Source organism: Phoca vitulina, unplaced genomic scaffold (assembly GCF_004348235.1).
Source record: "Phoca vitulina isolate PV1807 unplaced genomic scaffold, GSC_HSeal_1.0 scaffold6, whole genome shotgun sequence".
Classification (NCBI taxonomy): Eukaryota; Metazoa; Chordata; class Mammalia; order Carnivora; family Phocidae; genus Phoca; species Phoca vitulina.
Window position 1 is genome coordinate 68,284,272 of NW_022589709.1, and position 15,299 is coordinate 68,299,570.

At 37.1% G+C, this 15,299-nt stretch overlaps 1 protein-coding gene across 5 annotated transcripts in view; it reads left to right on the forward strand.

Moving 5' to 3' along the window:
• Positions 1-5,568: 5,568 nt before the first annotated feature.
• The window catches only part of JAKMIP2 (janus kinase and microtubule interacting protein 2), a 157,351-nt gene continuing 147,620 nt past the window's right edge, over positions 5,569-15,299 (forward strand). For all 5 annotated transcript variants that reach the window (XM_032404420.1, XM_032404419.1, XM_032404422.1 and 2 more), the window contains exon 1: positions 5,569-5,873. Coding sequence is in view for 1 of the 5 variants with exons in the window: in XM_032404424.1 (XP_032260315.1) it covers positions 5,871-5,873 (3 nt within the window). In the remaining 4 variants the exon portion in view is untranslated. The remainder of the gene's footprint in view (positions 5,874-15,299) is intronic.

A 15,299-nucleotide genomic window follows, 5' to 3' on the forward strand; every position in this document is an offset into this window, starting at 1 on the left:
TTATTTATTTATTTTGAGAGAGAGAGAGTGTGTGCCCACGAGTGGGGGGAGGGGCAGAGGGAGAGAGAGAATCTCAAGTAGACTCCACACTGAGTGCAGAGCCTGAGGTGGGAGTTGATCCCAGGACCCTGAGATCATGACCTGAGCAAAATCAAAAGCTGGATGCTTAATCGCCTGAGCCACCCAGGAACCCCATGAAAATTTCCTATTATTTTAGTGGTTTGTTTTCTTGTTCTTTGGCTGCCCCACCCACTAGACTGTAAGCTCCATCATGACAGTTCACTCTGGGATGCATGTGCTTTTTGTGTTACGTAGCTCATGTTCTCCACTCCTAGTGCTGTGTGTAATAAGATGTTTTGAGTTACTAGGCACTGTAAGAATTACAGAAATTATGGTGCCTCCCATAGACAACTAAAAGTAAAAACTATGCTAAAATTAAAATGAAACTTGCATATATTCTGAAATCAAACCAGCTTATTTGTAAATTTTCTGATTGCAAAATCTTGGAAAAGGCCACTGAAATGGAACTTTTCTCATTTCTTTGGTGTCCCTGATTTGCTGGTAACCTAAGTCCATGTGTTGTCTGCCACTGGGTAATATACAACTGCCCTGGACCTGAAAGGGAAAAACTATCTTACGTTTCAATATCAGAGCAAAGGTTTGTATTATCATGTAAATCTTACTTAATAAATCTGTACTGGAACAGTGGTCACTATTAGCATTACACCTCTTTTTCTACAGTAGAAACAGTTAATCCTTCGGCCTCCCATCATTCCTTCTCATCCCACACAGCCTGTCAGCTCCTTAGCTATTGACAAACTCTAACTCTTCAAATAAATTAACAGAAAAAAAACATGATGGAAAGAAGTTGTGTGCTTATGTGTGTGAGTGGTTGGGGGGGAAGGAGGCAAATTCTTTCAACAAACACCTAAGTGCCCATACTATGCACAGATACTGTGCTAGTTACCAACATTAAATAAAACGTGAGTAACTTGCAAGTTCTTGCACATTTCAGCGCCTGTGTACATTTCCTTCCCTTCTTCCAAAACCAACTGCCCCTACCCTACCCTATTATCCCTCCGGTAATATCTTCCTTGGGCTCCTAAACTCAGTTATATCTTCCCTTTATATGCTATCAGAACTTCTGATGGTTCTCTGTTTAACCCTCAACATAATTTAATTACATTTAATTACGTAGTCTGTCATTCCTTTTAGATTATTAGCTCCATGGAGAGCGTGTTCATGCTGTCTTAGTCACAGCTGTATCTGTAGCACCTAGGACAGCACACAGTAGCAGCTAGCAATAAATATTTGTTAGGTTGGCATAGCAATAAATGAATGAATGAACAGTATATTCCTGACCTCAAAGTGCTTACAGTCAAATAGGAAAGAAAGACAAAGAAAAAACTATTTGCCATTCAACATCATGAGGGCAGCAATAAAGATGTGACAGGGGACAATGGGAACGTCACTTCTAGTCCTAATCCTGGTATCGTTGTTGAAGACTACCCAAAGGAGGTGATGGAGAAATCATTAAGATTGAAGAATTGGGGCAGGGAACAGGGTGAGCAAAGGCCGATGTGTCCACCTACTATGCAGGCAGTCATTCATAAGATGGTTGGCTTTGGGAGTATGGAGTTCATGGGAGGGTTCTAATATTTTTGCTTACTGGTAGCATTTTTTTTAAGATTTTATTTTCTTTTAAGTAATCTCTACACCCAGACTTACAACCCCGAGATCAAGAGTCATATGCTCTACCGACTGAGCTAGCCAGGTGCCCCATTACTGGTAGTATTGATAAAGGATATGCAGTGAGGTCCAAATGATGTGTTTTTTTCTTAACGAACTCAGAAAGATCCTGACAGCTTACATTTAATGTTCTCTGTAAATACATAATATGTTAATAACCTCTTACAGAGTAGACAAAGAATAAACATTCACTTCTAACTGTGACTTCTCCCTTTTTGTCCCCTTTTTGGGGAAATCAAGACATTGGCCTATCTCTGAGATAAACATCTGTAGAAATCCTCATGGTCTGCTGAAAGCAGGTCTGCAGTCATAACAAGTTCTTAGAATAACCTTGAGTGATCTGAGTGTTTTGGAAACATCCAGAATAATATGCTTTGCATAACCATAGTTATTTAAAATGATATTTATAATGGTGTGAGCTACATATTATCTATTGTTTATTATATGCCAGGTACTTGTTAGCTTTTTGCAACAATAACTTGGATCTTCAGAACAACCCAATGAAGTAGGTACTCCGAGCATGTCATATAACGAAGGAACTGAGGCATACAGAAATTAAGCAGCTTGCCCAAGGTCATTCAGAAAACAAATGGTGAAGCATGAACTCATTCCAAAAAGTCTGTCTTCAGAGCCTACACTTTGCAGCTTCCTCCCATTATGCTGTGGTTTCTCCTGAAAATTTAATGCCACTTTGGAGCCAAGACCCACACCCTGTACTTTTTCAGACATCTCATAGAATCCAGAAGTCAAAATTGGAAAGGTCCCAGGAGAGGTAGACAGTTTGCTCACTGTTAGTACTACTGGAGAAGACATTCTTAGAACAAAATCAGTATTTCTCAACACCATGCATACTACCGGCGATATGCTAGATGACTTTGAATATGCATGAGCAAACGTTTCCATTTTCATAACTATGTATATTTAAAATATGTATCAGATAGACATTATGCTAATATGCATTATGCTAATAAGATAATTTGTGTAATTATCTTAGTTTTAATTTTGAGAAATATCAAAAATATGTAACTGGACAAATAATATTCTAACAATAGCTTATATAGCCATGATTCAATGCAGAAGTTGTTGGTATTTTATTTATTTACTGCTTTATTCATTCAACAAATATTTACGGAGCACCTAATAAAGGTCAGGGACTGTTCAAAAACATAAGCAATCAAAAATCCCTGCCCTTTCGTAGCTTACATTCTAGTGGAGAGAAACAGATAACAAAATATGTAGAAGCACAAATAAATAATATAGTATAATAGAAGATGACAAATACCATGGAAAAATAGAGCATGATTAGAGAGGAGATGGCAATGGAGAGAAGGAATGAGATTTTAAAATTATAAAAAAATATTACAAAAAAAGTTAGTGTCTGTTTCAGCCCCCCAAAATGTATGATTTTGCTTTAAGTTCCTTTCTCTGAGGACACTCTCTTTACCATGCTTATTTTTATTTATATTCTACTGAAGGCAGAGATAAATTTCATTTTAAAATAACAAATAAAGTAGATAAAATAGTAAATAATTAAGTATTTTTTAAAAACTATTATAAAATAATAAATACAGTGCTTCATGGATATGGTAAAAGGTGGGAGAGCATTTGAATGACTAAATTGTTTGAACACCAAACACTGTTTTCTCCCCCAGTTGATTCTGCCTTTGTTAATGGGAGGAGAGAAAACTGGAATGGCTCACCCCAACCAAGTCAGCTCTTGACGTGAAAGATGAAATGCTCCCTCACAAGGCTGGTGGGGAGGGTTGTGTCTCTCAGACATGCCTGAGCTTCTATAACCTGCAGATTTCCTTTCTGCTTACTTACAGGACCATCTCTGTGGAGACAACAGAAGGTGAAATACAGAGAAGAACACACACAAAAAAGCAAAACAACCCATTCCTTTCTGTTGCATGACTACACTTACGTGATGCTCGTGTGGAAGTATGTGCAGACTGCGTAGTGGCTCAGTCTCTGACGGGAGGCAGGAGCCACCAGCTGCACAGAGTAGGATGCAGGCCTCCCTTGGGAGAGGACCAAGAGGTAAGGCCAAGGATGGTAATGAGGATGACTGCAGCCCTTTCCTTGACCACCTAATTATCTTCAAGTTAGTTTTGTTAGAATAAGGCCCTGGCATCAAGAGTGACCCCATCTAGGAAAAAAAATCTTACATTTTAATATTAGTTACTTAAGAACGAGTAACAAATAATCATAGCTACCATTTATTGAACAGTTACTATGTGCTAGACACTGTGTTAATGCTCTACATACATCATTCTGTTCAGTTCTCATGATGACTCCATGAGGTTCTATGATTATTTCCAAAAACATCGGTTCAGGGAAGTTAATTATTGTGTGTCAAGTCATATCTATAGTAAATACTGGCACCAGAAATGGATCCCAGGCTGTCTGACTCTGAAAATTACCTTAATCCTATTTGAACTTATAAATAACCCTATAGGTTAAGAACAAAGGGTATCTCCATTCCATGGAGTAGTGGCAGAAAATTGTGATCATTAGGGGGGGAGCAAATGTTAGTATTAGAAGGGTCAGAGTTTTCATTGTGGCCGTATCATTAATTAGCTGTGTCAATTTGGGAAATTTATCTAAGTCCTTTAAGACTTAGAATATCCTCGACTGTCACATTTTAGAGAATTTTTCTTCTTTCAGGATCTCTCTGTCTTTGCCATCATCATCACCAACACATCTATCGTGTATTGTTTTCTCGCCTTGTCTGAATTTGCCATGCTATTCCCTCGAGCCCTTGAATTAAGAGGCAGTTACAGTATACTACTACTACTACTACTACTACTACTAGTAAACATTTATTTACACACTTACTACATGCCAAGGGCTATTAATGCATTATTTCATTTACTCTTTACAACTACTGCATGAGATAAATACTAGTGTCATCTATAATTTATAGTTAGAAACAGAACTAAACAGAACTCAAAGAACTCAGAACACTGCTGATTTCACTTTCTTTTTTCTACCTACCATCCTGACTACCAGCTGGCTTGGGAACTCCAAGGCATCCATGAAAATGGCATCCATGAAAATGGCTTAGAATTTTCTGCAGGAAACAACACTCCAGGAGTTTGACATTCCAAAGGTTTGGAACTATCCACCAACTGGTTGGTGTTCCTGAGAACCATGTGGTTGCTCAAGAAATTTCTGTTCCCTCTGTTCCAACTTCCTTTTCCACAGGGGAGTGCCATATACCTCCAAGTCCTGTTCAGGGATAGAACTGGAGAAACAGTGAGACCAAGTGACTCACTTGAGAAGAACAAGCAGAGGGTAGTGCTAAGGAATCAGACTCTTACTTTATTGTAAAGTCCAGCCACTTACTTTGCTTTTTAAGTCTTGAGTGACATTGAATAAAAGATACCATCAAGGACAAACATATTTGGAGTAATTATAATCTCCCAGTACACGATATGATTTTCCCCATTTGTTATTATTTTTTTCTGATGGCAAATTTTAATAGGTTTTGTTGGAAAACCATAGTAAGTGCAACAAATAGCTAAGTTATTTTGTATGTTTCAGTCTTGATTTGGACTACATTTAAATGATTCTCTTCCTGTGCCTATACACCTTTGCCCCATTTTTAAAGACCCAGAGTCCCGGTAGGAGAGACCAAAAGCATCCCAGAGGGCAGCAGCACAAAATTCACTCCCCTCCAGCCCCTGCAGCTCATTTCACCCATCTCCCCTCCCCCTTAGTCTGGTGGCTCACCATTGGTCGTTGCCATGACAACCAGCAGCGGCCGGGACCGGCAGCCTCTACCGCAGCAGGGGTGGGGCTTTGGGGGAGGGGGCAGGAGAGGAGGAGCCAGAGGAGGTGTCTGCTGCAAGTTCCTGGCTGCTTCTGAGCTCACCCCATCCTCCAAGAGGGAGGAGGCAGGTGGTGATGCCGCTGCTCCCGCCGCCTCGACTGCTGATGCTCTAGTGAGGCTGGAAGGGTGGTTCCTGTTCGCACCATCGCCAACCAGAGAGCGAGGGAACAAAATCCCAGCAGCAGCTGCCGATGTTGGGTTCGGAGGCTGCATCCGACTCGGTCACAAGGAAAATGGATTCAGTTTGCATCTTTCCCTCCTTTCAGCAGCTTCTCCGGGTCTCAGCATGGTGAGTAGGAGACTGTGGGGCTATCTTCTTGGTTTAGCTGCCGGTTAAAGGACCTGAGTGTACATTTGTGGCCAGCACTTGAACAATGACTCCCTCGGAGTAGGAGAGGAAGATGTGGAGACAGAGATGGGGATGGAGAGAGAGGAAGGTTGCCAGGAAGAGAGAAGTAAGAAAACATCCGCGGTGTTTAAAAAAGAAAAAATGGTGTTCTGATTTTATCTTGAACTGGCTCAGAATGCAGACTGAGCCACTTGGTTCCTTTCCTTCCAAGCTTAGCAGCAGAATTAGGGGGTGGAAAAAGAGCTAACAAGAAATGGGTGTTATTGAAAGGACTCGTTTAATTTGCAGCTCTCACATACAGGGTTGGGCCTTCCTCAGAAACCCATTTGGTGCCTCTTAAGCTTCCCGGCCTAATTATGAGGTGATTTTGCTTATTTCCTTTATCGCTAAGAAAAGGTGGCCTCAGAATTTAGCATTCTATTTCATATTCTAATGTACTCTTGTTGAGAAACCATTTGCTGGATGGAGTTTGATTTTTAGTAGGTAGATGTGATTGTAAACATACAAATGTATATCCTATGGATTTGCATATCATATATACACATGTTTCTTAGCATAAGTAGTGCATTTATGAAATATATTTATATGCATACTGTGCTCTGCAATCATATTTATGGGTTATAAATGCCCTTGCATGCTTGGAGGTAATTGCATATTTTTGAAACTGTGCTTCTGGTTTGTATTATTCATTGGCTTCATTTGGATTAATGTGAGATTTATTCTTGTTATTGTCCCTTAGTTTCATTGTGACCAATTAGGACAGATGCCTATCATTTAATCTGTATCTTAGTACCAGATGCAAATTCATAGCCTCCCTCTTTTCTTTATTTTTAATTGGTTTTGCTGGGGTGTGGGGGGGGGTGACTTGAGAGCCCTGAATTTACAATGATGGGAAAGGGAGGTGCCTTGAGGTGTTATTTTGTGTTCAGCATCTTGCCAAGTCAATGTTGAAACAAATCAGTTTTCTCGAAATTCTGCTCCATCCCTTTCATGTTTGTGCCTTGTGTCCCAGGAAGCACACATGAGCTGGAAGGTGAAATGCATTCATTTTATGTGATAGTGCTGCTTGCTATTTGGTCTTCATTCCTTCAGTATCCAGGCACCATTTTACAGTTCTCTCAAATGTTGTATTATGGGTCACTTCTTTAGGTGGTTAAGTAGGAAAGTGGGATTTTTTTGAAAATCTAGGTGTTCCCAAGTACCCTAGCTATTCCCAAATTAGCCTACTTATACAATGAAATGAAACAAGAGAGTGAGCCCAAAATGGGGGGCTGTTGTAGTTTACAAATGCTTACTAGGATCTGCTTGACCTTTTATTATGTCAAGGCTTTAAGGCAGCTTAGGAGACTGAAGATGCCTGAGATGAGTAGGGTACAGGACTCCATTACTACCCAGGAGAATGGATTTAATTAAATTAAAGCCAGAAAAATCCTTGCAGGTAAAAGTGTATTTATTACATTCATCATATGGACTAGTTTTATCCATCGATCTCTTCTCAAACATCATTGTCAGTGCAAACATTTTTTATAATGTTAAGTAACATTTTTTATCTTAATCTTGCATTTTATTTTACACACTGCTGCCCCTTCTTCATTTTAAATTTTTACATGTATTTGAATGAAGTTTATAGTTTTAATTTCTCAGAGAATAAATGTTCTATTTGGTTTATATATAGGAAGACTTAATGGGAAGAATGGATTTAATATGCTCACGGCATCTTGTATATTACATAGATTCACAACTCTGTAAAGTCATGCTATCGTGTGCCTAATTATAACTAAATAAAGTAGAGCAAGGAAAGAAGTACTGGGCTTATATGTCACATAAAATTTTTATGACACACTGCATCCTAAATCTTTTAATGATAACTTTTGACTTCCAAAAATTAAAATTTCAGATATATCTATAATAAGCTTTAAAAAATAAAGACACATTTAGTTGACCCTGTTTCATGCAATGAAAACAGCTATCTTGGGGCTTTGTTTTATTTCCTTTGTGTTGAGTTTTCATTGGGTTGTGGTTTTATAGGTGAAGTTGGTACAGTTTAGGCAGAGGCCAATGACTGTAGGCTGTCAGCACAGAACTATCAGTAGTAGCATGTTTTACCTATGTGGTCAGACCCTGATGGGAATCTTAGACCTAGTGTTTGATCCCACAGCTTAAGACAATTTTATGGCCTTTACTAAGGGGCCACACAAAAGTGAAGTGTGTTTAAAGGACTACAAGTTGTATTCTCTAACAAAGGATAAGGAGACTAGGATTATTTCATTAGGAGAAGAGAAAATTAAGAGATGACAATCATTTGTTTCAGAAGAGCTGGGGGTTGTTTGGAACCTAAAATATAGTCAGTGAGCTTCAACTTCATTAGGAAAAATGAGGATTAGAAATAGAGGATGTGGAACTTCCTGATAGCAAAGTTGAGTTGTCAACTGAGCAACCAGATAAAGCAGTGCATTCTTCTTTCACCAAAACCTCTGAGAGTATGACCTAGACATGCATTTATTTGGGATGGAGTAGGCTAGATTCTTTCTCAAAAACTTCTCTGGCTTTTTCTAGTGTAAATTGCCCATTTTAGAGTGTGCTTTGGTTGTTTAATATCTGGTACTTCTAGATCTGTAACAGTAAGGCTCTATTTTGCAATGGGCTTCTAAGTTACAGAATTTGGATATTTTTAAAGAAGTTGATTGACCATCTGCTTGGAAAATATATGTTATCTTGTCACGATGCAGGGAACTGAACACTGGCCTCTTCATAAGAGTCCTTTTTCAGCAACTTTTGGAATGTGATATTTAACAGCCATATTAAAATTATTCCCTTTTGTATTGCTAATTTTGAAAACTAAAATGGGGTTGAGTGGGGTCTAGATCCAAAATAATTCAAGAGCCATAAGGTGATGTTGGAAAGAACAAAGTATATGAAGGATACCTGTGAGTTATTGTTTAAATGTATTGTTTAGCAATATTCTAATTTAATTAATTCCCGATTTCTCAAACACTGTTTTGGAAATGCCATTCTTATTGGAATATTAAATATTTTGACTGGCATTTAAACTTTAGTAAAACTTGTTTTAATTGGAGTAAAACATACATTATCTAATTCCTCACTTTGTGATAGGATGTTCCTTATTTCTTCAAGTGACCTCAGAACATATTTCAATTTTATGTACATGCTCTACTCTCCATCAGGATGACTTAGAAGAGACAAAACCATTTTTTACATTTCTCATAGGTTCATAAAAGGATTAATTCTTTGTTTTCCATGATTGTAACCTAAAAGAAAACCGAATTTATCATGGAAGTTTCAACATAACTCAACATTCTGTTTTTTCTGAAATAAATAAACCAGATTTATACTTGAGTGTTACTATGAGAGGTCAGTTACAATTCCTCCTGTTTTATATCCCAAGTATTACTCTATCAGTTAAAAATGTGTTTTTACACAAGAGCAATCAATCATATAATCAAACTATTTGTAGAGCTCTTATATGACTAGAACAATTTGCATATCCTAGCGACATAGGATTCCTTGGGGTATACAAGATATACAGATGTGAAAACAATACAGTTGTAATAAGTACCACCATTATACCTTATATTATTAATATAATCTTTTGTAGTTCTCAAAGTCATTTTACATTCTTTATTTCTCATCTAATATTCCCCCAAATTCTATCGTGCCAGTAAAACTGTGTCATCATAACTATTTTAAATAAGTGGAAACAGGCTCAGAGAAGTTAGACTTGTCCAGGTTTGGGTTTGGTAAATGGTCTAATTGGACCTGGATTCCAAATCCCATGAGCCCAAATCTGCCATGTTAGAACATTTAACATATTATCTTGCTAATTAGAATTTAAAAATATCAAATATGGTAAATCTGCATTAAATGTGACTCATTTTATTTGAATTTTTATTTGAATATGTCAGGTGTCATGATTTGCTTTTTGATCATATTGAATTGCTAATAGACTAAATGTATGCTTAGGGTATCAACCTCCACCCCCCCACCCAAAAATGGTGCACACAAAAATTTTGGAGAAAAGCTGGGATTCTTGATATTTTAGAAAAGCATAGAAGCATTTGTCTGGGAAGAATCAGAACTTCATTGGATTGAGGTGCCCTTATTTTACGGCTAAGTATTGTCTTTATTTTTAGTGACATCCAGGTTAGGAGGTAACATAATTTTTTTCTGTGCTTAGGACCAAATTAAGATTCCTATAGATCCTGGATCTTGAAAAAAACTCAGCCATACCTCCCACCTATATGTCCTAAGCATCTTTTCACCTACATATTCTTAAAATTAAAAATGATATTAAATCATTAAATAGTGTACATCATGGGGTGCCGGAAACCTCTTGGTTTCCACTCAGGTCATGATCTCAGGGTTCTGAAATCGAGCCCCTCCTCAGGTTCTATGCTTACTGGGGAGTCTGCTTCTCTCCCTCTCCTTTTGCCCCTCCCCCCGCTTGCACGGCCCATACTCACTCTCTCTCTCTCAAATAAATAAATAAATCTATAAAAATAAAAAAGTTGTACATCAGTTCATCAACTTTCTAATATTTTCCCTAGGCAAATGCTTTTACACTTTTCTGAAATTTCAAAAGTTTAATACTTTTCTCTAAAAATATATTTTTTGTGTGTGTGTCTTTCTTTTTTTGCTAATGCGCTAGGCACATACTCTGTGTCTGACTATTTGGCATTCAACACTGGCCAAAGAGCAAATTATGCCATCTGAACTATCATTCCACATTTGGGAAGTGTCCTTTAAAATTAATTAGCTTGCAGTACAAGTGAGATCTGTCACACTAAAGACAGTCTGCTTTAAATCAATATTCACCAATACAATTAAATTTTATCTTTTAAAGGTTTTTTTTTTCCACATTTAAAAAATACATCATTGTGATAAACAAAAAAAAAGGTTATACAGAAATGTATAAAAAGAAAAGAAAAAAATTAAAAAGGAAATCACACATGAGCCTACCATCAAGAAATAATTACTGTTAGCATTTTGGAAATTTTCCTTCTAGATTTTTTTTACATGTGAATATAAGCACACTCAGACATACAATTTCATTAATGGGAGCATACTCTAAGCATTGTTTTGCAGTTCTTTTACTTTTTATAAGGTGACTGTCATTCCATGTCAACGAAATATGTCTCTACTAAATTTTTAATCTCTATATGCATTTTTCCATGATGATTCAAGATGTTTTTTCCCCACTTGGGGGTCTTTATACTTTGTTTTAAATACTTGTCATGACACAGGTAGATCCTGCTTGGTTTACAGCAGCTGTGAGTCAAGCATTATTTTCAGGAAATCTGACATCTGTTACCCTGACCTGCCACTACATCTCACAATGGGTATTAAATTAACCTTGGTTATCTCTTGTGTGCTCATAATGAGTGAGTTTTAAGCCCAAGTCAATGAAATCTTTGTCTGAATCACAGAAAATGTCATCAGATGCATGCATAAGCACACAAACAAGCAAAAAAACAAAAATAAATTTCTTCCAGAATTTTGTCATTTTTCCTCAGTATGGTAGTGGCATCCTACAGTCTTAATCTCTGTGTCCAAGTCAAATTCTCTATGAAAGCATATTTATTTATTTTATTTATTTTATTTTTTATTTTTTTTTAGAGATAGAATGAGCGCACAAGTGGAGGGGCAGAGGGAAAAGGAGAGATAGAGAATCCCAAGCAGATTCCACACTGAGTGGAAGCCCAAGGTGGGGCTCTGTCTCACAACCCCTCCCCAGCTCACACATCTTGGCAATCTCTCTCGAAAAAAGAAAATAAAATAAAAGGCCAGTCATCTGACTCTTCCCCTTTTAATATATGAATGGTTGGAATCTCCTTATACTTTAAGTTTGAGCTTTAAATATAACTCTTTGGAGAGGTTTCCTTAAGTGTATCTCCATTATTATCCTCTGCACCCTGTGGGTTTCCTTCATAGCATTTATCAAAGTCGTAATTATAGAGCTATTTATTTGCTTACTTGATTTTCCTTACCCTTCAGTAGATTGTAAGCTCTAAGTGGGCAGAAAATGAAACCACTAATGACAAATCTCATAGCACAACATATGTGTTTAATTAACGTTGGTTGACTGACTGGATGGATGGATGGATGGATGGTCTCCTGAAGGACCTCTGCCCTATGGCTTTCCACTGGTAGTTCTTTGGACAGTGATTATTCATCTTTTTATTTTGGCTGTAAAAACAAAGTGGATTGTATTCATATCTGTGACATTCTCAGGATTCTAAGATTCTGATAAAGGGAAATCAAATTCTTAAAGGCAATAAATCACAACACTTTAAAAATCCCTAATTAAAACTTGTTCACTACGTGCTATGACATAAATAAGAAAAGCTGGGAACATTTCTGTGGCTCCTTTTATTCCCTTTCAAAACTAAATTGCAAGTCAGAAATAATGACACCACCAGTAAGGAAATACCTTTGGATTCACTGAATTTCTTAAAGTAAATTAGTAATTTAATTATTATTAACATCAAATTACATGATCCACACTCACAGTTCTTTTGCTATTCTGGAAATCCACTCTAGTAAATTCACTAATTGTAAATAAATCATCCCTTCATATCTGTATCCAGAAATTAAGACTAAACAGAAATGGAAGTAATAATCTTACTCAAAAGATAAATTAAGACAGCATTTTGCTTTCATGGAAGTTCAGAAACTTAAGTATGAGGTAGAAGTCTTTGTTCCCTTTCTTTGTTTAAATCTAAATCAAGATCATTTACTGCAATGCTTGAAATTCTGGAGTCTAACTGCAGCAAAAATATACATAGAAAACCAAGTCTGACTAAGTTTTTTTTTTTTTTTTTTTTTTTTAAAAGATTTTATTTATTTATTTGAGAGAGAGAGTGAGAGAGAGAGCACAAGAGGGGGGAGCGGGAGAGGGAGAAGCAGACTCCCTGCTGAGCAGGGAGCCCGATGCGGGACTCGATCCCAGGACTCCAGGATCATGACCTGAGCCGAAGGCAGTCGCTTAACCAACTGAGCCACCCAGGCGCCCTAGTCTGACTAAGTTTAGTTGACACTATTTGGTCAGAAAACAATTCGCTGGTTATTTTCAAGAAGGAAATTTGCTGAGATCATTGGGACTCTAAAAAAGCTTTGTGAGCATGTGCTCAAGAAAAAAGGGTGATATTTTCCCTCATGGCTTCTGTTCCAAACTGGAAATATGCCCCTGGAAAATGCTACCAGTATCACAACAATGGAAAATGTAAACCAAGCAAATGTTTCTTACCCACATTCCTTATCTGGTCCTTTCTTGTGCAGCATTTCATGGAGAGAGGTACCTTCCAAAAATAAGCTGAGTTGATACTCTGTGGTCATTACTGATCCATATTGTGTCCCATAAACTATTCTTAGGTCAGATATATGTACTTTAAACATATTTTCCAGAACAAAAGCCACTTTTTTTAATGCAAGGATGCTGATGAAAACAACTAGTCAGAATACTTATTAAATGAGTACCATTCTGTACTCATGGGTACCATTCTACCAAGGAGCCATTAAAAGAATAGCAAGACAATTGACAATAATTTTTTATATGACAGTTCCCAACCTGGAGGTGTACAAAAAATCAACACTCTGAATTCTCATGAGAATTCTCGAAATTCTGCTAATTGGTACTGATAAGACAGAGAGAAGGATCTAAGTGTTTTGAAGATATTATAGATCCCATATTTGCTTTCTTATGAATTTCCTAGCTAATTCAGATTATGAAGATGTAGACTCTGGAATTACTGGGGTTTCTCCATCATCTGCTCTGCTCTCTGGTTACCTAGACCTAGAATTACTCCCACTCCCCTGGTTCAGTCTCTGTCTCCTACATCTGTTAAGGAGGAATTTAAGTGGCAATTAGTTAACCATAAAATGAATTTTACATTTTAGAAAATATATGATTTTGATTTCTTAAGGAAAACATTTAAATTATGATTTACTTTTATTTTTAAAACACTTCATTGAATAAAAGCAGCTACAAAGTGTAGAATTTGTAGTGTTTTGAGCCAGATGCCTAAAACATCAGCAATCATTAAAAATAAACCCTAGCTTTTAAAAAATGATGGAACAAGGAACCCCTCACCCTAGTTAGTTTTACATAGAAGGAACATTTTAGTCACCTTGCTCTCTTCTTAGCTAGACTGTGCACATTTGGGGATCCACAGGTGCAGTGCTACCCTCTGACACCAGGAAAATAGCCTGGTATAAGGGAAATTGATTCTTCCACCATTTTGTGACCATTAGGTTTTTATCCCTATAGATTTAAATGAGCCCAGTCTCTAAATGCATGCTTAAACATGCCTGATTCATACCAGTGCTTTTGTTTGGACAAGTTTGACTGCACATACTGTCTAATCTCTTTTAACTATAATATATGATTTTATATTTTTCTCCTTTCACTTTATTTACATTTTTTGAAATCAGACCTAAATGGCTCTGGAAGGTAGGAAAGAGGCAAGATTAATATTGCTAGTCAGTCACTGGTCATTTGCTTACTGAACTTTCACTAACATTTGTATAGTTGGAACACATTAACTGTCTAAATTTATTTTATGTAATCGTCTTGCTTTGAAACATCGATCTTTGGCTGTATAGTTAACTGTAATCTAAGCAGAATTGATTCATTCTTAGTTCATATGGTGCCATCACTTACCACATTCTTGATGTCCTTAAATGCTGTTTGACTAACAAAAGGATCTTTATGACAGAGAAGGAGCAGATAAAATTGTGGAAAAGCATTTTGTTCAGGAGACTGTCGTTTTGCAAAGAAGCCTGAGTCAATCTGAAAAAAATTTCAGACTTGATGCTGACTCGTCTCTATTCTTTAGAATTGGGGACATCCATCATTTAAAATTTTCTTTATAATTCAAGTAAAACAGTTTATTCCAACAATGAATGAGATAACCCTGACCCTCTTAATAACACGCATATCTGACGTGCTCCGAGTATAACAAGAATGAAAAGGAGAAAACAGAACAACTTACTTTTTCTAAGTCATCCACAAAAAGAGAAAAAGAGCTGTATTGAGTACCTATTCTGTATCTATTAGACTGTTTTCATCCATGTCCATTTTTGCAATCCTCACAACAGAGGCATTGTTCTTCCCACTTTGCAAGAGGAAAATGAAGCTTGGATAGGTTAAATTTCTTAGCCAGAGTCATTCAGTTAGTGAGTTTAGAGTTGAGATTGAAGTAAGATCTATCTGATTTTATAGCACAGTAGTTCAAAGCTGGAGCCTGTGGTCTGGACCCAGCTCAGGGAAGTGTTTGTAAACATGTGTAAAGTGCTTGTAAACAACAATCTATGCTTCCAGCCCAGTATTTTTAAAAACACACTTTTATC